The sequence below is a fragment of the Microcaecilia unicolor genome, chromosome 3, assembly GCF_901765095.1.
Source record: "Microcaecilia unicolor chromosome 3, aMicUni1.1, whole genome shotgun sequence".
Taxonomy (NCBI): domain Eukaryota; kingdom Metazoa; phylum Chordata; class Amphibia; order Gymnophiona; family Siphonopidae; genus Microcaecilia; species Microcaecilia unicolor.
This window is the reverse complement of record NC_044033.1, coordinates 442,749,435-442,771,140: the sequence shown is the minus strand read 5'-3', so window position 1 is coordinate 442,771,140 and position 21,706 is coordinate 442,749,435. Positions and strand designations below refer to the sequence as shown.

At 45.6% G+C, this 21,706-nt stretch overlaps 1 protein-coding gene across 1 annotated transcript in view; it reads left to right on the top strand.

The window, feature by feature from the left end:
* The window catches only part of DCDC2C (doublecortin domain containing 2C), a 112,335-nt gene that overhangs the window by 64,445 nt on the left and 26,184 nt on the right, over nucleotides 1-21,706 (top strand). The window contains exon 7 of the mRNA XM_030198905.1: nucleotides 18,062-18,248. Within this exon, the coding sequence (XP_030054765.1) occupies nucleotides 18,062-18,248 (187 nt within the window). The remainder of the gene's footprint in view (nucleotides 1-18,061; nucleotides 18,249-21,706) is intronic.

Below are 21,706 nucleotides of genomic sequence, written 5' to 3'. Positions count from 1 at the left end.
ACTCAGTCACTACTTTTTCAGATATATCTGAAGCAGAATGCCTGCAAGGGAATCTGTAGGACCATTGGATCACAAAGGAACAAAAGGGTTCTCAGGGAGGACAAGGCCATGGCAGAGAAACTGAATGAATTCTTTGCTTCTGTCGTTACGGAAGAAAATGTAAGAGATCTGTCTGTACCGGAAATGGTTTTCAAGGGTGATGATGCGGAGGAACTGAATCTGGAAGATGTACTGAGGCAAATTGACAAATTAAGGAGTAGTAAATCACCTGGACCAGATGGCATACATCAAAGAATTCAAGCATGAAATTTCTGATCTGCTGTTAGTAATATGTAATCTGCCGTTAAAATCGTCTGTAGTACCTGAAGATTGGAGGGTGTCCAATGTGATGCCAATTTTTAAAAAAAGTTCAAGGGGTGATCTGGGAAATTATAGACCGGTAAACCTGATGTCGGAGCCGAGAAACTATTATAAAGAATAAAATTATAGAACACGTAGACAAACATGGTTTAATGGGACAGAGTCAGTATGGGTTCAGCCAAGGGAAATCTTGCCTCATCAATTTGCTTCATTTCTTTGAAGGCATGAATAAACATGTGGATAAAGGTGAGACGGTTGATGCAGTGTATCTAGATTTTCAGAAAGCTTTTGATAAAGTTTTGAGAGACTCCTGAGAAAATTAGAGTCATGGGATAGGAATTGGTTATTGGACAGAAAACAGAGGCTAGGGTTTAACGGTCATTTCTCTCAGTGGAGGAGGGTGAACAGTGGAGTGCTGCAGGGATCTGTACTGGGACCGGTACTATTTAACATATTTATAAATGATATGGAAATCAGAACGACGAATGAGGTGATTAAATTTGCAGATGATACAAAAATATTCAAGGTTGTTAAAACATGTGTGGACTGTGAAATATTGCAGGAAGACCTTAGGAAACTGTAAGACTGGGCATCCAAATGGCAGATGAAATTTAATGTGGACAAATGCAAGGTGATGCACATTGGAAAGAATAATTCGAATCGTAGTTACCTGATGCTAGGGTCTGCCTTGGGGGTCAACACTCAAGAAAGATCTTGCTGTCATTGTAGATAATACGCTGAAATCTTCTGCTCTGTGTGGCAGAGGCCAAAAAAGCAAACAGGATGCTAGGAATTGTTAGGAAAGGGATAGTAAATAAGACCGAAAATACTATAATGCCTTTGTATCCCTCCATGGTGCATCTGCACCTTCAGTATTGCGTTCAGTTCTGGTTGCTGTATCTAAAAAAGATAAAGCGGAGGAAAAGTCCATAGTCTGCTATTGAGACAGATATGGGGAAGCAACTGCTTGTCCTGGGATTTGTAGTATGGAGTCTTGCCACGATTTGGATTTCAGCCAGGTACTTGTGACCTGGGTTGGCCACTGTTTGGAAAACAGGATATTGGGCTAGATGGACCATTGGTCTGACCCAGTATGGCTAGTCTTATGTTCTTATGTACTTAACACCAACCATAGAGCTGGTGTAAGTATGAGTAACTAAATGTGACAGTGATATGTAACTTACCCTATTCTGTAAGTTATGTGCGTAAATGGGATTCCAGCCTGTGTCACACCCATGCTCTACCCATATTCATATCCCTCTTAGTATACATGCTATGCAAGATAGGCATGTATTTTCAGAATAGCACTTAGGTAGAATATTGCCATTTATATGTTTATATGCTAGTAGTCTAAATATGTATGCATATAGGGCTGGATTCCATATATTTATTTATTTATTAAAATCTAGGTGTGTCTGATGCATGCGCCTAGCGATAATCTATAAACCTCATCTGCATTCAGACAAGGTTTATAGAATAGCACATAGGCCGGGTGGATGCACCTAGATTTAGGCGCAGCCATATACGCCATTGAGAATCTGGTGTAAATGCGTGCGTCTAAATGTAGGTGAGCTTGCCCGAATAACCACGCGCTTAGATTTGATTGATGGCCCCAACACAACCACTCTTCTTCCATGGCTACCCGTGCTGGAATTTACTCGCACCTCTTTTTAGAATACACCTTTGGCCCGACCATTGCCCAGATGCTTGTAAGTTGTGTCTGAGTTTGAAAAAGCGGACACAGGAGTCGAGAAAAGCTCTTCGGGACTGTCTTTTCGGAGCTCCGACTGATTCCTTGGCGTCAACGTCAACACTGGTACCGCGGTCGGCATCAGCGATATCGCCACCGGGGATGGCATTGACATCGGGAGCGCAGGTAATGGCTGTCCGGACATCATCTTTAACTGGGAGTAGTGAGCCGTTGAGTGGGTCTCTACCTGTCTCGAAGGCTCCTGCTGTGGGACCATCGGGACCAACAGGTGTCGGGACCCAGCCCCGAGGAGGCGTGTGTATTACACGTCCTCCTCGTCGGTACCAAGGAGTTCGAGCGAAGGCGAAGAAGCATCGTCATCGGTCTCCTTCGAGACACTGTACTGGGAGCTCCAGGGCGTCAAGGGATTTGGCACCTGAGAAGCGTCGACGCCAGGAGGAGTGCTCACCCTCCATACAAGAGGTGTTGGTGCGTCGATCTTCGGACAGCCCAGTACCGCCTCCCAGGCCTCCACAGATTCTGACGCCGACTACCTCATCAAGTAGATGCTTTTTCAGGGGAAGGAGGACTGCTCCCTATGCTTACAATAAGCGTAGGTACAATCCACCTTCCCGCCAGCCTTCTCAGGCTCAGCCCCAGCGCATTCGTTCTCGTCAACAGCGTGCGCCTAGACAGGCCCCTGCAGCTCCCCAGCAAAAGCAAGGGACGGGCTTTTGACTGGCTCCAGTTGAGCATAGCCGCTATGAAAGTGTCTGTGCCGGATGATCTGCCGGTCGGAGGGAGGTTAACATTTTTTCACCAAAGGTGGCCTCTTATAACCTCTGATTGGTGGGTTCTCCAAATAGTCCGGCTAGGATACTCCCTCAATTTGATTTCCAAACCTCCAAATTGCCCACCGGGAGCTCAGTCCTTCAGCTTCCAGCACAGGCAGGTACTTGCAGAGGAACTCTACGCCCTTCTGAGCTCCAATGTGGTTGAGCCCGTGCCACCAGGGCAAGAAGGGCTGGGATTCTATTCCAGGTTCTTCCTTATGCAAAAGAAGACAGGGGGGATGCGTCCCATCCTAGACCTAACGGCCCTGAACAAATATCTGGTCCAAGAAAAGTTCAGGATGCTTTCCCTGGGCACCCTTCCTCCCATGATTCAGGAAAACGATTGGCTATGCTTTCTGGACTTAAAGGATGCTTATACACACATCCAGATACTTCCAGCTCACAGGAGGTATCTACAATGCCGTCTGGGAGCACAGCACTTCCAGTATTGTGGCTGCCCTTTGGGCTCGCTTCTGCACCCAGGGTATTTACAAAATGCCTGGCGGTAGTTGCAGTGTCGCTACACAGACTGGAAGTGCATGTGTTCCCTTATCTCGACGATTGGCTGGTGAAGATCGCCTCAGAGGCATGAGCTCTACAGTCCATGCAGATGACTATTCAAATCCTGGAGCTACTGGAGTTTGTTATAAATTACCCAAAGTCCCATCTTCTTCCAGTTCAAAAACTCGAATTCATAGGAGCTCTGCTGGACTCAGACGGCTCATGCCTATCTTCCCGAGGCGAGGGCAGACAATCTTCTATCTCTCGTTTCCTTGGCCAGAGCGTCTCAGCAGATCACAGCTCGGCAGATGTTGAGACTTCTAGGCCATATGGCCTCCACAGTTTATGTGACTCCCATGGCCCATCTTCATATGAGATCAGCTCAATGGACCCTAGCTTCCCAGTGGTATCAAGCTGCAGGGAATCTAGAGGATGCAATCCACCTGTCCACCGATTTTCACAATTTCCTACAATGCTGGACAATTCAATCCAATTTGACTTTGGGACGCTCTTTTCAAATTCCTCAGCCACAAAAAGTGCTGACAACAGATGCATCTCTCCTGGGTTGGGGAGCCCATGTGGATGGGCTTCACACTCAAGGACTTTGGTCCCTCCAGGAATCAGGTCTGCAGATCAATCTCCTGGAGTTGCGAGCGGTCTGGAACGCTCTAAAGGCTTTCAGAGATCGGCTGTCCTGTTGTCATTCAAATTCGGACAGACAATCACGTCGCCCCCTGTGTCGGGAAGCCGTACATATGTGGCTTTGGGCTCGCCATCATGGCATGCTTCTTCAAGCCACCTATCTGGCGGGTGTAAGCAACAGTCTGGCCAACAGACTGAGCAGGAATTATGCAACCTCACGAGTGGTCGCTCAACTCAGGCATTGTACGCAAGATCTTCCGAGAGTGGGGCACCCCCTCGGATCTTTTTGCCACTCTGATCAATCATAAGGTCCCTCAGTTCTGTTCTAGACTTCAGGCCCACGGCAGACTAGCGTCGGATGCCTTTCTCCTTCAGTGGGGAGGGGCCTTCTGTATGCTTATCCTCCCATACCTCTGGTGGGGAAGACTTTACTGAAACTCAGGCAAGACCACGGGCTCATGATTCTGATCGCGCCTTTCTGGCCCCGTCAGATCTGGTTTCCTCTTCTTCTGGAGTTGTCCTCCGAAGAACCATGGAGATTGGACTGTTTTCCAAACCTCATCACTCAGAACGAGGGGGCGCTTCTGCATCCCAACCTTCAGTCTCTGGCTCTCACGGCCTGGATGTTGAGAGCATAGATTTCGCTTCCTTGGGTTTTTCTGAGGGTGTCTCCCGAGTCTTGCTTGCTTCCAGGAAAGATTCCATGAAGAGGTGTTACTCTTTTTAGTGGAAGAGGTTTGCCATCTGGTGTGACAGCAAGGCCCTAGATCAGTGATGGCGAACCTATGGCACGCGTGCCGTTGCTGGTCCGTCCGTGCGCCGTTGCTGGTCCGCTCGCCCGCCATCCCTCCGAGCACCAGGCAACGGCAGCGAAAAGTGTGTTGTTTGATCGGCGCGCCTTTGGCCTTCCCTTCTGTCTCTCAAGCTCTGGTCCTGCCCTTGCGGAAACAGGAAATAAGGGCGGGACCAGAGCTTGAGAGACAGAAGGGAAGACCGAAGGTGCGCCGATCAAACAACACACTTTTCGCTGCCGACGCCGCCTTAACCCCGACCTGCCTTTTAAATTTCGGAGGAGGGGGGGGTCCTGGTGCTCGGTGGGAGGGAGGGATGCCTGATGCTGGTGCTGGGTAAGTGGCCTGATGCTGGGTGGGAGGGAGGGAGGGAGGCCTGATGCTGGGTGCTGGGTGGGATGCCTGATGCTGGGTACTGGGTGGGATGGAGGAAGGCCAGCCTGATGTTGGGTGCTGGGTGGGAGGGATGCAGGCCTGGTGCTTGGTGGGAGGGAGGGATGCCTGGTGCTGGGAGGGAGGCCTGCCTGGTGCTGGGAGGGCAGGGGGGACAGGAGGGTGGCTGGACATGGGTGGCTGGAGGGGAGCGGAGGGGGGCTGGACACGGGTGGAGGGCAAGAAATGAAGAAGAAAGGAGGAAAGTAAAGAAATAAATGGAAAGGAAGCCCTGGAAACGGAGTTAAGAGAACAGATAGAGAGCAGCAGAATCAGAGACTAGGACCAATATGGATAGAAAAACAAAATCACCAGACAACAAAGGTAGAAAAAAATCATTTTATTTTCATTTTAGTGTTTGGAATATGTCCAATTTGAGAATTTACATCTGCTGTTTTATTTTGCACTGGGTATACTGGAGCTGTAACAGCTTACAGAAATGATTTATAATGAAAAAAAAATCATGTTATTTTTTCTCCTATACTAGTAGAATATTTTCAATGATGTCTGTTTATATGCGCCGTGTCTGGTGTAAGGGGTGTGGCTATCATAGGGGTGGAGTCATATGTGGTGACCCCACCCATAATGAGTACCAGCACCTGTTATTCAGGTTAAATTGCCCTGTTGGTACTTTGCGATAAATAATTAGATTTCGGGTTGCTGTGTGGGCACTCGGTCTCTGATCCTCGCTCCTGTCCTACACAGACCCTGCTTGAATACCTTCTACACTTGTCAGAGTCTGGTCTCAAGAACAAACTCTGTAAGAGTTCATCTTAGTGTAATTAGTGTTTATCATTATCGTGTAGAGGGTAAGCCTGTCTCTGGACAGCCTTTAGTTCGCTTCATGAGAGGTTTGCTTTTGTCAAAGCCCCCTGTCAAACCTCCACCAGTGTCATGGGATCTCAACGTCATTCTCACCCAGCTGATGAAAGCTCCTTTTGAGCCACTGAATTCCTTCCATCTGAAGTATTTGACCTGGAAGGTCGTTTTCTTGGTGGCTGTTACTTCAGCTTGTAGAGTCAGTGAGCTTCAAGCCTTGGTAGCCCATGCTCCTTATACTAAGTTTCATCATAACAGAGTAGTCCTCCGCACGCACCCTAAGTTCTTACCGAAGGTGGTGTCGGAGTTCCATCTGAACCAGTCAGTTATCTTGCCAACATTCTTTCCCCATCCTCATACCCCCCCTGCTGAACGTCAGTTGCATACATTGGACTGCAAGAGAGCATTGGCCTTCTATGTGGAGCGGACAAGCCGCTTCAGACAGTCCGCCCAAATGTTTGTTTCTTTCGATCCCAAGAGAAGGGGAGTTGGTGTCAGGAAACGCACCATTTCCAGTTGGCTAGCAGATTGCATTTCCTTCACTTATGCCCAAGCTGGGCTGACTCTTGAGGGTCATGTCACGGCTCATAGTGTTCGAGCCATGGCAGCGTCAGTGGCCCACTTGAAGTCAGCCACTATAGAAGAAATTTGCAAGGCTGCGACGTGGTCATCAGTCCACACATTCACATCTCATTACTACTGCCTTCAGCAGGATTCTCGATGCGACAGTCGGTTTGGGCAGTCGGTGCTGCAGAATCTGTTTGGGGTTTAGAATCCAACTCCACCCCCCTAGGCCCATTTTAATTCTGTTCCAGGCTGTGCTCTCAGTTAGTTGTTTATGGTTTCAGGTCAATCTATGTTATGTCCTCGCCGTTGCGAGGCCCAATTGACCAATGTTCATTGTTTTGAGTGAGCCTGGTTGCTAGGGATACCCCACATGTGAGAACAAGCAGCCTGCTTGTCCTCGGAGAATACCTGCTACAGGTATGTATCTTCACTTTAAAAAAGGTTTGGACAAGTTCCTGGAAGAAAAGTCCATAATCTGTTATTGAGATGGACATGGAAGACGCCACTGCTTTCCCTGGGATTGATAGCATGGAATTCTGTTACTAATTGAATTTTTGCCAGTTACTTGTGACCTGTATTGGCCACTTTTGGAAACAGGATACTGCCTATATGGACCATTGTTCTGACCCAATATGGCTATTCTTATGATCTTTTGTTCTTACCCCACATGTGAGAACAAGCAGCCTGCTTGTCCTCGGAGAATACCTGCTACAGGTATGTATCTTCGCTTTAAAAAAGGTTTGGACAAGTTCCTGGAAGAAAAGTCCATAATCTGTTATTGAGATGGACATGGAAGACGCCACTGCTTTCCCTGGAATTGATAGCATGGAATTCTGTTACTAATTGGATTTCTGCCAGTTACTTGTGACCTGTATTGGCCACTTTTGGAAACAGGATACTGCCTATATGGACCATTGTTCTGACCCAATATGGCTATTCTTATGATCTTTTGTTCTTAAATGTGTATGTTGCCTCATTTCCTCCAGGGAATTTGAAACGTTGACATTTGTAAAATAATTGTTCCTGCCATATGTAGTCTGTGCATGCATGTGCTTTTCTGCATGTTTTTTTTTTTATAGCTCTACACTGGCAGAGCCTTTTTTGAAATACTGTTGGCAGGACTGGCTCAAAGGGTTATGGTGCTCTGACCCAACTTTTATTATTACACTTTCATTTTGGTACGATTCTCGCAGAATAAACTACACAGATATCAAGACTTGTACTACAAGAATGGCCAGAGCTTGATACTGCCTATCAAGAGTCTAAGCAATTTACAAAATAAACTATACAATATAAAAATCAAGAGAGGTAAGAAAAAGAAAAGCGGAAAATTAAAGTAAAATAAAAATCAGTGATAGTAAGTAAATAAGAACTAAATCATTAGAACTTCAAAAGAATTGAAGGGCATGCTGTATCTCTTTCCGTATTCCAGATTAGCCCCCCCCCACCAAGCTTCAACCATACCACAGATCTTTAAAAAGAATAGTTCTTTTCAAAAAAGTACGTTTTCAAAAGCAGCCTTAAACTTCTAGGTGAATTTATAACAGTCAACTCTTCCAAAGAGATGAGGATGTTACGCTAAATACTGAGCTCCAAGTTGTGTCAAGATATATATGTCAAGACCAGTATGAAGCTATGGGTAGCGGCACACGTGCTGACACTCTTGGAGCTGCGGGAGGAGGATCGATGATGGCGCTGTGATGAGCGGTAATGCTGCTACTGTCTCTTTGACTCTGACAAAGCTTTTCTGCCTGTCGGGCTTTCGGACCAATAAGGTGAAGAGGATAACTAAGACTTGGGGGCTTCCCCTTTCTATTTCCTCTATTGCCTCAATGCAGCAGATGATGATGGAGCAGTACAATCTGATAAGGTATCGGTAAGCAGTGTTCATCTTTAAGTAAAGGCGAAACCTGATCAGACTTATAGACTCCCGTTACAAGCTTCACTGTTGCATTCTGGATGTCTTGAATGCAACACATATCTACTATATATATACTTTGAAGAAGAGCATTTCCATAGTCTAAATGGCTAAGGACCATGGCATGAATTAGAATCTGTAGAGCTCCTTTTATTCAGTACGACGGACGAAACAAATCTTTAGCTTAAGTATATCTTCACTTTTGCAGAAATACATGCTTGAAAACTATGGTTGCCAACTGGATCCAGATTTGCCTGAAAGGTTTGACCCATTCCTGTGTTTACCTCATTGCTTACTTGTAGTTCTGATTTTCCCATTCCATTCCCTCAGAAAAGCAAGACAGCAAGTCCCTACATGCAGTGGGGTAATTCCAAGACTGGATCAACCCGGTCGGGCCAGTCTGGATCCAGTTGGCAACCTTGTCAAATATAACCCCTAAGATCGTTATGATATTGACCATAAGGATGACCGTACCTGAAATTCTAATGGGGTCCCATGAATTCCAAGATAACCTTCTAGAAAAAGAGTGCTTTTGTTTTATCCAGATTCAGTTTGTTTATTGCTGCATGACTTTTGTTTTATCCAGATTCAGTTTCTTCATTGCCTGCAAATAGGTGGAAAAATGTGGGATACAAATGTAACAAATAAATAATTAATAAATTAATAACCAATCTGCCACATCTGCAAGCTTTCTGTTAACTTCCTGAATAGAATCAGAAGTCAGAGAATAATTGTTAAGATCTCAATATCATCAGCATATATAAAGGATGTTAGTGATAAAAGTCTGCATTGGGGCAGCCATAGGGGGCAGAAAGATGTTAAAGTAACACAGTAAGGGGGTCTTTTACAAAGGCGTGCTAGCATTTTTAGTGTGCGCTAATGATTAGCACACTCAAAACGCTAGAGACACCTATAGAAATATATGGATATCTGTAACGTTTAGCACATTCTTTTAGCGTGTGCTAAAAGTTCTAGAGTTCCTTTGTAAAAGGACCCCAAAATGATGACTGACATCACTCTATGCCCTGTTTAAAGCATGCAGATCATTTAACATTTTGCTTTGATTCAGTCCTCTTTCTATATAGGGATCCCCTTTGTTTATTCACTGCATTTTTTAATTTCATCACTGTTTTTATCTCTACCACCTCCACTGGAATGATATTCCAGGCATACACCACTCTCTGTGAAAAAGTATTTCTCTGAGGACATTATCTTCTCCCAGATGGGTGATGCCATCCAACAGAGCCCTAGCATGGACATTACCCAGTTTTAAGAAGTTTCTCAAAGCTTTGGGCAACACTGCACCACACATTTGCAGGTACCTTCTCGCCCAACATGAGCATATGAGACCAGCTTTCTTTTTTCTTCTGTAGAGCAGATCAGTCATGTTTACCATACGGAAGGTTTTTATGAAACAGACTCGACGGTGCACCTCTAAGTGCCCCCCCCCCCGGCGCATCGCCACAACAACCCGTGCAACGGGGCATCAGAAAGCCCCTACCCCCCTTCCCTCCTCACCGCATCACCCAACCCCTCCCCGTCGCTTCACCAAGCTCCTCTCCCCCCCACCCACATCGACCGCCTCGCCACCCGCGACCGCTAATACAAACTCTGTCCGGCAGCTGCTGCTGCTTCTATTCAGCAGCAGCAGCCCTTACATAAAGAAAACAAACAAAAAAAAAAACAACCTCCTAAAACGCATCTCCTTGGAGAACCATCTCACATTGGCTGACGTCTCTGCAGCCGCTCCTTCTCTCCCCTCAACGTCAGTGCCCCTGCCGGAAGACCCCGGAGAAACGCCGAGACGTCAGAGGGGAGAGGAGGAGCGCATGCTGAGACTTCAGCCAATATGAGATGCTTCTCAACGGAGGTGTGTTTTAGGAGGATTTTTTTTTTTTTGGTTTTCTTTATGTACGGGCTGCTGCTGCTGCTGAATAGCAGGAGCAGCAGCCGCCGGACACAGTTTGTATTAGCGGTTGCGGGTGGCGAGGGGGTTGATGAGGGGGGAGGGGCTTGGTGATGTGCCACGGTGGGGGGGTCGGGTGATGCGTGAAGGAGGGACAAGGGGCTTTCTTTGGGTGCTGCGCCGGCTGGGGGGAAGGGGGGGTCTCGCTGGACATGGGTGGCTGGAAGAAAGCAGGGGGAGGGGAGGGTCGCTGCACATGGGTGGCTGCAGGGGGGGCAGGGAACAGGGAGATGGGGATGGGGCTCCACACACCACATGGGTGCCTGCAAGGGGGACAGGGGATACAGGATGGATACTGCAGGGCGGGCAGGGGGACAGAAGGGTTGGTGGTCATCAGGGGGGACAGGTGGGTCGATGGACATGGCTGGCCACAGGGGGGGAACAGGGAAAAAGGATAAGAGCATTCTCAGACATGGGTGGCTGCACAGGAGAGGAGGGTCGCTGGACATGGGTAGCTGCAGGGGAGGCAGGGGAGAGAGGAGGGACGCTGCACATGCGTGCCTGCAGGGGGACAGGAGGGATGCTGAGGGGGGGGCTGAGACCACATGGGTGGCTGCAGGGGGAGCAGGGGAGACAGGAAGGACGCAGCAGGGGGAGAGGTGGGTTGATGGGCATGGGTGGCTGCAGGGGGATGCTGGACATGGGTGGCTGCAGGGGGAACACGGGGAGAGGAGGGTCGCTGCACATGCGTGGCTGCAAGGGGGCAGGGGAGAGGGAGGGGGTGAGGGGGTTCCTCACACCACACACGCAGTCACTCATTCTCTGTCTGTCAAATACACACTCACACACTCACTGTCTTTGTCCCTCTCTCTCACACAGTGTCACACAGAAACACAAACACTGTCTCTCACACACTCTCTCTCTCGCACAAACACATACACTCTGTCTCTCTCTCTCACATTCTCTCTCTCACACACACGCTCCATCTCTCACACACGCTCGTTCTGAAACATACACTCCAAGGAAAACCTTGCTAGCGCCCGTTTCATTTCTAACAGAAACGGGCCTTTTTTACTAGTAATAAATAATAAATAAATACATTTTTTTCTCTTACTGTTCACTGTTAAGTTTCCTGGCAATACACCTTATTAGTTTATTGGCTCTGTTGTCCTGGACTGACTAGGAATTCTAGTGGTTTGTGTTTTGGGTATGTGAGCGCTTTCTAGGAACTGTTGGACCCCTGGGAGTGTGGGCCAGTGTTCAAGAAATCACCGGGAGATAACTTGAGAGTGGGAGACTATCCTAGAGGCAAGTGGGACCCAGTCGGTGGGAGGAGCGTGCTAGTATAGAGCATGTGCCCAGGTGCAGGTAGGCCTGAGCAGTGCTGGGGACAGACCTTCCAGGTAGCCGCAGGGTTAACCCCAGGTGGGTGCTAGGCATTTTGTGACACCCATAAACATATACTAGCTGATATTTAAAGCAACGTAAGCTCCACATAACTGTTTTCTAACTTTAGTCCCCCTCATCCCCTTCCCAGACTCCAAAATAGCCCCCTCCTTCCTTCCCTTTCCCCCAGCCCTCAACAATCAAAGGCGCTCCCCCAACCCCCCTGAGCTTTAGATAGCCCTCTGAGCTTACTTGATATCCTTGATGATCCGTGGGGGTTGGGGGCAGGAGCAAAGCCCCCCTCTCCTGTGTTTTGCAGCTGGCTTCTGCAGATGGCTGCTGCACCTCTCGCAGCAGCTCATGGAACTTTACCATGAGCTGCCATGAGATGTTGCAATAGCCGTTTTCTAAGGGAAGCTCTTAACCAGGCCATTTGATACCAAGTCCAAATGTTGTACGGCAGTAGACATAGTTTCAGAAGAGTTCTGAACCAAAGTTAATCGTGAATCAAGACTGTCTCTACCTTTTGCTCCAAATCAGCAATCTTACCAGCAAGTATAGCAGATTGAGAAGTTATTGCCTGGCCCAGAGAAACAATCGCTTTCCAAATTTCCTCAAGAGTTAATGGTTGAGGTGTCTTCAACGACTTCGGACTCTCCAGATAATCGTGTTCCGTCTTCAGTCACAGGCAGCAACACTCGTGATGTTCCCGGGTCAGTAGAGCTACTCTCAGAGCCACCAAAGCATGATGCTCTGCTCATCTCCACTTCTCTCTGCTGCCCCAATGCAGGATTGTCCGATAGTTCTATTTCCTTTGCAGATAGTGAAACGCTACTTCCCAGGAGTGGCAAGGGCATCCGTTCACCTTCTTCCACCTACAGTGGGACTATCACGGTCGATGGTAAGTGCACAATAAAAGCTTCAATTTTCTTCTGAAAATAAGGAGGAGTACTGTTAACCTTCCCCGGCGGGGAGGCAGGTTTCCTCAGGCATAGCCAAAAGCAGGGAACAAGCTCTGTATACATCTACTCTCTAGGGTGCCATCTTGTTTCCTCCATCCTTGTGATAAGATTCTGGGAGCTTTAATTCCAAGGTTCTCAAGGAAATAATACAGATCTATATCCCTAATAGGTCACTACATTCAAAAGAGCTCAGTAAAGTAATGCAAGGATACAATTAAAGCAGCTTCTAGGACTGCACAGAAAAATAGCTTCTCACCACTCCCTCAAAGAATAAAACCACATAAGAACAGATGGTTCACAGTAGGCTCAGGCAGACTTCGTCATGTGACACAGAAGCATCCGCCCGCACAAGTGTTGCCACTAAAGAATTCTTTTGCTCCATTACAGCACTGTAATGCTCCTGAAAACAGAACTGAGGCAGAGGAAAAAGCAATAGAGTTGGAACAAAAAGATATGAAGGTACCCAAAGTGAAAAGACACCCCCAAATCACTAATGTTGAAACACATACCAAGAAATATAGATGGAAAGCGATGGCCACAAATGCTCGTAGTCTAAGCAATAAAGTTCATGACCTTCAAGCCCTGATGTTGGAGGCAGACTTAGATGTTGTTGCAATCACAGAGACATGGCTCAACGGTTCCCACGAATGGGATGCAAGCATACCAGCCTATAATCTATTTAGGAAGGCTAGAGAGGGTCGTAAAGGTGGAGGAGTAGCTCTGTATGTGAGGAATGATATCATGGCAACTGAAATGACAGGGACCTGGGGAAAAGAAGAAGCGATATGGATCACCTTAAAAAGAGAGGATAGCACCTCTGTCCAAGTGGGTGTTGTCTACAGACCCCCGACACAATTAGAGGAACTAGATAAAGATCTGATCGCAGATATTCAAAAATTAGGAAAGAAAAAAGAGGTTCTGTTGATGGGAGATTTCAATCTGCCGGATGTAGATTGGAAGGTTCCGTCTGCCAAATCGGAAAGAAGTAGAGAGATCTTGGATACTTTCCAAAGTGCTCTGCTCAGACAGATGGTGACGGAACCCACGAGGGAGGGAGCGATGCTGGATCTGGTGCTCACAAATGGGGATAGTGTGTCAAATGTCCGAGTGGGTGCACACCTGGGAAGCAGTGACCATCAAACGGTTTGGTTTGATATAACGGCTGAAGTGGAGGGTGGCCACTCTAAACTCAAAGTCCTGGATTTCAAGCGTGCTGACTTTAGTAAAATGGGGGAATACCTGAGGAAGGAGATGATGGGCTGGGAGGACGAACATGAAGTGGAAGGGCAGTGGTCCAGGCTGAAAGAAGTAATAAATAGGGCCACAAACTTTTATGTAAGGAGAGTAAATAAAAGCAAGAGAAAAAGGAAACCGATATGGTTCTCCAAGCAAGTGGCTGAGAAAATAAAGGCTAAAGAGTTAGCGTTCCAGAAATATAGAAAATCTCAAGAAGAGGAACACGGGAAGGAATACTGGATGAAACTGAAAGAAGCCAAGAGAGAGGTACGTCTGGCGAAGGCGCAAGCAGAAGAACAAATGGCTAGAAATGTAAGGAGGGGCGACAAAAATTTCTTCAGGTATATTAGTGAAAGAAGAATAACTAAAAAGGGAATTGTGAGACTAAAAGATACAGCGAACCGCTATGTAGATAATGATGAAGAAAAAGCCAATTTGCTAAATAGATACTTTTGTTCTGTTTTCACTGAAGAAAATCCTGGAGAAGGACCGCGAGAGACTGGCAAAAGTACACCTGAGAGTGGAATGGATATAGCACTGTTCACGGAAGAGAATGTGTATCAACAACTTGGAAAGCTAAAGGTGGACAAAGCCATGGGACCGGACGGGATCCACCCCAGAATATTGAGGGAGCTCAGAGAGGTTCTGGCGGGTCCTCTTAAAGATTTGTTTAATAAATCCTTGGAGACGGGAGAGGTTCCGAGGGACTGGAGAACGGCGGAGGTGGTACCTCTTCACAAAAGTGGTGATAGGGAAGAAGCTGGAAACTACAGGCCGGTAAGCCTCACTTCGGTTATTGGAAAAGTAATGGAAGCCATGCTGAAGGAAAGGATAGTGAATTTCCTAGAAGCCAACAAGTTGCAAGATCCGAGACAACATGGTTTTACCAGAGGGAAATCGTGCCAAACGAATCTCATTGAATTCTTTGATTGGGTAACTGGAGAATTGAATCATCGACGTGCTATAGACGTAATCTACTTAGATTTTAGCAAAGCTTTTGACATGGTTCCCCACAGGAGGCTCTTAAATAAACTAGATGGGCTGAAGATAGGTCCCGAAGTGGTGAACTGGATTAGGAACTGGTTGATGGACAGATGACAGAGGGTGGTGGTAAATGGAGTTCGCTCGGAGGAGGGAAAGGTGAGTAGTGGAGTGCCTCAGGGATCAGTGCTGGGGCCGATTCTGTTCAATATATTTGTGAGTGACATTGCCGAAAGGTTAGAAGGTAAAGAGTGGACACCCGGGAGGGAGTGGAAAGCATGAAAAGGGATCTGAGGAAGCTAGAAGAATGGTCTAAGGTTTGGCAATTAAAATTCAATGCGAAGAAATGCAAAGTGATGCATTTAGGGAGTAGAAACCCACGAGAGACTTATATGTTAGGCGGTGAGAGTCTGATAGGTACTGAGGGGGAGAGGGATCTTGGGGTGATAGTATCCGAGGACCTGAAGGCGACGAAACAGTGTGACAAGGCGTTGGCCGTAGCGAGAAGGTTGCTAGGCTGTATAGAGAGAGGTGTGATCAGCAGAAGAAAGGAAGTGTTGATGCCCCTGTACAAGTCGTTGGTGAGGCCCCACCTGGAGTATTGTGTTCAGCTTTGAAGGCCATACCTTGCGAAGGATGTTAAAAAAATGGAAGCGGTGCAAAGAAAAGCTACGAGAATGGTATGGGATTTGCGTTCCAAGACATATGAGCAAAGACTTGCTGACCTGAATATGTATACCCTGGAGGAAAGGAGGAACAGGGGTGATATGATACAGACATTCAAATACTTGAAAGATATTAATCCGCAAAAAAATCTTTTCCGGAGATGGGAAGGCGGTAGAACGAGAGGACATAAAATGAGATTGAAGGGGGGGCAGACTAAAAAAAGATGTCAGGAAGTATTTTTTCACGGAGAGGGTGGTGGATGCTTGGAATGCCCTCCCGTGGGAGGTGGTGGAGATGAAAACGGTAACGGAATTCAAACATGCGTGGGATATGCATAAAGGAATCCTGTGCAGTAGGAATGGATCCTCAGAAGCTTAGCCAAATTTGGGTGGCGGAGCAGGTGGGGGAAGAGAGGTTGGTGGTTGGGAGGCGAGGATAGTGGAGGGCAGTCTTATACGGTCTGTGCCAGAGCCGGTGATGGGAGGCGGGACTGGTGGTTGGGAGGCGGGAAATACTGCTGGGCAGACTTGTACGGTCTGTGCCCTGAAAAAGGCAGGTACAAATCAAGGTAAGGTATACACATATGAGTTTATCTTGTTGGGCAGACTGGATGGACCATGCAGGTCTTTTTCTGCCGTCATCTACTATGTTACTATGTTACTTGATAGAAGGTCAGCAGTCTTGTCTGTTATTCAAATAAGCCATTAATCAACACTTGACCATTTATTCTCTCTAGTGACTTCTTCCTTGTGGAATGATATACCTTAAAAGTTGTGGTTATTACTGGATATTAAACAGTTGTGCAAGCTATTAAAAGCCTGTTTTTTAAACAAGCATATGGATAGAGTTACCATATTTGCCATGATAAAAAAAAGGACACCCATCACACCCCTGCCATGCCCCTTCACCACAGTTTCACCTTGACCCCTTCCTCAAGAAAGTCAGATTCCCTCCCTCTCCCCCCATTGTATGTCCCCATCCCCAATCTTTTTTCCAGCCTCCCTCCATCCATATCCCATACCGTCCCATATCATGCCTGGTGGTATAGTGGCCTCTTCGTGGCAGGAAAGAGCTCCCTCTCGCTCCCGGCACTGCTTAAAAGTGGCTCCTGAGAGTTAAGCAAGAAGTCTGTGGCAGTGCTGGGCAGGAGCAAGGGTGCTCTTTCTTGCCCCGAAGAAGCCACTAGACCACTAGGGCACGATGATAAGGTACAGGAGGGGAGGACAGGACACTCTGAGGTCCGCTTGCCCACCCACAAACATTCTCTGAATTCCTCCACTTTCTACAAATAGATCTTCCTTTGAAACAACTTTTCAAAAATTATGCTTCCTTTAATAATGAATGTCCTCTGAATATTTTCATCAGAAAGATTATCTTCATCGTTCTTCTATCATCTACAAGACCTTCCAACTACATAAAAGAAACTTCAGTCTGGGAAATCAACAAGTTTGGGAATGGTCATCTTTCAGACAAAACATGGCAATCTTCTTGGGCCTTAGGTCCTAGAGTTTCAATGTCTGCTTCAATCACCCAATCCTTATATTTTATCACCACTCGCTCTGGACCCCCAAGAAAGCCAAAGCTAGTGGTCAAACCTCTTCTGGTCTATGTTGGTCTTGCTCCAAAACAACTGGTACACTTTCCCATATGTTATATGAGAGTAGCAATCTCTGCATTTTCTGGTTAGACATATGGGATAAAGTTTCAGAAATATTTCATTTATCTGCTAATATTTCCCTCATCATGCTTTGGAAGTCCTTCATCATGCCTGAAATATCTGACGCATCAGATAAACATTCAGATTCTGACTTTCTAATCTCTATTGCCATTAAAATTATTGTAAATCACTGGAAGGATAATTCATCTCTCTCTTACCAAATGTGGTGGAATTGGGTTATTTTATATAAGAACTATGAATCCAACCTTCGACGTCATACTTTCCCAAACTCTAGGAAATTATTAAAATAGAAAATGCTAGATACATATATTTCTAACTTATAATTTGCAAGGTCAGCACCAATCCACTTTTGAGTCTACTACACCTTTGTCCTTAGATTTATTTGTGCTTTATTTGGTTATATTCTCACAAATGCGACACTTATGTAATTCATACATTTTATAAATTATTTATATTAATATTTGAAACTACAATAAAATATTTTTAAAAAAGAGGACATGTCCATGTAAAACTGGACGTATGATATTTTAATTTAATTTTATTTGATATGAGTTACTTTGTGGTTACATCTGCTAAATGCAGTAAATTAATTAGTAAATGTTTTTATTGCTGGTCACAAAGTGGTAATTGAAAAAAATCTAGTAATGTTCTAATATGCAATTTACAATTTAAATTCTTTTTATTATCATATAGTCTACGAAAGCTAGTAATAAATCATCAGGAGGGGGAAATCCAGGTAATGATCAAAAACGTGATCAAAAACGTGGGACACGATATGCACTTCTGATAACTGGAAGGAAACCATCAGTATATTATGCCAAGTCTTCACCACCTGGAAGGGTTGTACATCCTGTAAGCATTCAACATATTCTGCTTAATGGTAAGATGAAATATGTTTTATAAATGGAGTTAAATATTAAAATGTAATTGTTATACTGGCCTTTATTCTTTGTCTGATGCTTTAAAAACACATACAGTGGTGGAAATAAGTATTTGATCCCTTGCTGATTTTGTAAGTTTGCCCACTGACAAAGACATGAGCAGCCCATAATTGAAGGGTAGGTTATTGGTAACAGTGAGAGATAGCACATCACAAATTAAATCCGGAAAATCACATTGTGGAAAGTATATGAATTTATTTGCATTCTGCAGAGGGAAATAAGTATTTAATCCCTCTGGCAAACAAGACCTAATACTTGGTGGCAAAACCCTTGTTGGCAAGCACAGCGGTCAGACGTCTTCTGTAGTTGATGATGAGGTTTGCACACGTCAGGAGGAATTTTGGTCCACTCCTCTTTGCAGATCATCTCTAAATCATTAAGAGTTCTGGGCTGTCGCTTGGCAACTCGCAGCTTCAGCTCCCTCCATAAGTTTTCAATGGGATTAAGGTCTGGTGACTGGCTAGGCCACTCCATGACCCTAATGTGCTTCTTCCTGAGCCACTCCTTTGTTGCCTTGGCTGTATGTTTTGGGTCATTGTCGTGCTGGAAGACCCAGCCACGACCCATTTTTAAGGCCCTGGCGGAGGGAAGGAGGTTGTCACTCAGAATTGTACGGTACATGGCCCCATCCATTCTCCCATTGATGCGGTGAAGTAGTCCTGTGCCCTTAGCAGAGAAACACCCCCAAAACATAACATTTCCACCTCCATGCTTGACAGTGGGGACGGTGTTCTTTGGGTCATAGGCAGCATTTCTCTTCCTCCAAACACGGCGAGTTGAGTTCATGCCAAAGAGCTCAATTTTTGTCTCATCTGACCACAGCACCTTCTCCCAATCACTCTCGGCATCATCCAGGTGTTCACTGGCAAACTTCAGACGGGCCGTCACATGTGCCTTCCGGAGCAGGGGGACCTTGCGGGCACTGCAGGATTGCAATCCGTTATGTCGTAATGTGTTACCAATGGTTTTCGTGGTGACAGTGGTCCCAGCTGCCTTGAGATCATTGACAAGTTCCCCCCTTGTAGTTGTAGGCTGATTTCTAACCTTCCTCATGATCAAGGATACCCCACGAGGTGAGATTTTGCGTGGAGCCCCAGATCTTTGTCGATTGACAGTCATTTTGTACTTCTTCCATTTTCTTACTATGGCACCAACAGTTGTCTCCTTCTCGCCCAGCGTCTTACTGATGGTTTTGTAGCACATTCCAGCCTTGTGCAGGTGTATGATCTTGTCCCTGACATCCTTAGACAGCTCCTTGCTCTTAGCCATTTTGTAGAGGTTAGAGTCTGACTGATTCACTGAGTCTGTGGACAGGTGTCTTTCATACAGGTGACCATTGCCGACAGCTGTCTGTCATGCAGGTAACGAGTTGATTTGGAGCATCTACCTGGTCTGTAGGGGCCAGATCTCTTACTGGTTGGTGGGGGATCAAATACTTATTTCCCTCTGCAGAATGCAAATAAATTCATATACTTTCCACAATGTGATTTTCCGGATTTAATTTGTGATGTGCTATCTCTCACTGTTACCAATAACCTACCCTTCAATTATGGGCTGCTCATGTCTTTGTCAGTGGGCAAACTTACAAAATCAGCAAGGGATCAAATACTTATTTCCACCACTGTATATAACAGAGCAATCTGATGATACATTTTACCCACTCTTGCATTTTTGCATACAGTACATCATGGCATGTGCTGGTCACCCTTCTCTCTTTTCTTTACAATGAATACTATCTTGTTATGAGTTTTCTCTGTGTAAGAAAGTCAAATGCTGTATTGAGGTTTTAAGTAGACCGGGTCTAGTGCTCTTCCTTGTTCTAATTTCCTGGTCATTCAGTTAAAGAATTCAGGGGTCCTTTTACAAAGGTGTGCTAGCATTTTTAGCATGTGCTAAATGTTAGAGAGGCCCATATATTTCTATGGGCGACTCTTAACGTTTAACGTGGGCTAATCATTAGCGCACCCTAAAAACGCCAGCATGCCTTTGTAAAAGGACCCCTCAGTGAGGTTTGTTTTATTTCACTTCAGAGCTGTTAGGTTGCCCAGTTCAAAGATTGAGACTTTTGGCAAGTCTTTAATTTTTGAGAGTTGCAATGTGATGCATTATAGGGAAAGGTAATCAGATTTGATATACTGCCTTTCTGTGGTTACAATCAAAGTGGTTTACATACTATATACAGGCACTTCTTTTGTACCTGAGGCAATGGATGGTTAAGTGACTTGCCCAGAGTCACAAGGAGCTGCAGTGGGATTTGAACCTGGTTCTCCAGGATCAAAGTCCACTGCACTAACCACTAGGCTGCTCTGCCACTCCGCTCCTATAGGTCCTAAAGCATTGAGTATAACGGGTAGAATCAGAGACTACAAATACCACATTGCTTTGAGATGCGAGTTCAGCATCAGAAGTGGTCAAAAATTCTTAGAGCTAGGTAAATGCAACTTTGTGACCTCCTCTAGTGAATCCATACTTTCTCAGATCCAGTAATCCATAGCATTCAGGATGCTGCACAATCTTTCTTTAGCAGTTATTCTGTTATATTCTCTGTTACTGAGGTTGGGGTAATTTACTTGTGATGATTATGTTTATTAAAAACTTGATATACCACCAAATACCAACAGAGAGCTATTGAACAGAGTGGTTATTGGTAATGTTACTACATCTTTAAGGCCCTTTAACATAGGATGTAGTATGTCTGACCCAGTATGGCCATTCCTATGCCTTATATCCTTTGTATTCACTCCTAATCCTCAAGGGCTACCAACTAATGTTCCCTTTAAGGCAGGGGTGTCCAACCTTGGCCCTTGCAAGGATGGGTTTTCAGGATTTCCCCAATGAATATGCATGAGATCTATTTGCATATAATGGAGGCAGTACATGCAAATAGATCTCATGCATATTCATTGAATCCAATATAAAAAGCAACTATCAAATATATCAAAATTCTTTATTTATTGAAAAATAATTACCAAACAATTTTTCCAAAAATACTTTAAAGAATCAATACATTCTTACAATATGATCAATCCTACAAAACATACATTGATAGAAAACCACAATCCAGCTTGTTTTCGAAAGTGATAGCCGGCCATCTTCCGACACAAATCGGGAGATGGCCGGCCATCTCCTAAAACCAGCCAAATCGGTATAATCGAAAGCCGATTTTTGGACACACTCGCCGGCATTCCGTCGCGGAGGCAGCTAAACTTCAAGGGGGCCTGTCGGCAGGGTAGTGAAGGCGGGATGTGGGCGTGCTTACGAGATGGCCGGCTTCAGCTGATAATGGAAAAAAGAAAACCGCCGATGACAAGCATTTGGCCAGTTTTACTTGGTCTATTTATTTTCACGACCAAGTCTCAAAAAGATGCCCAAACTGACCAGATGACCACCAGAAGCA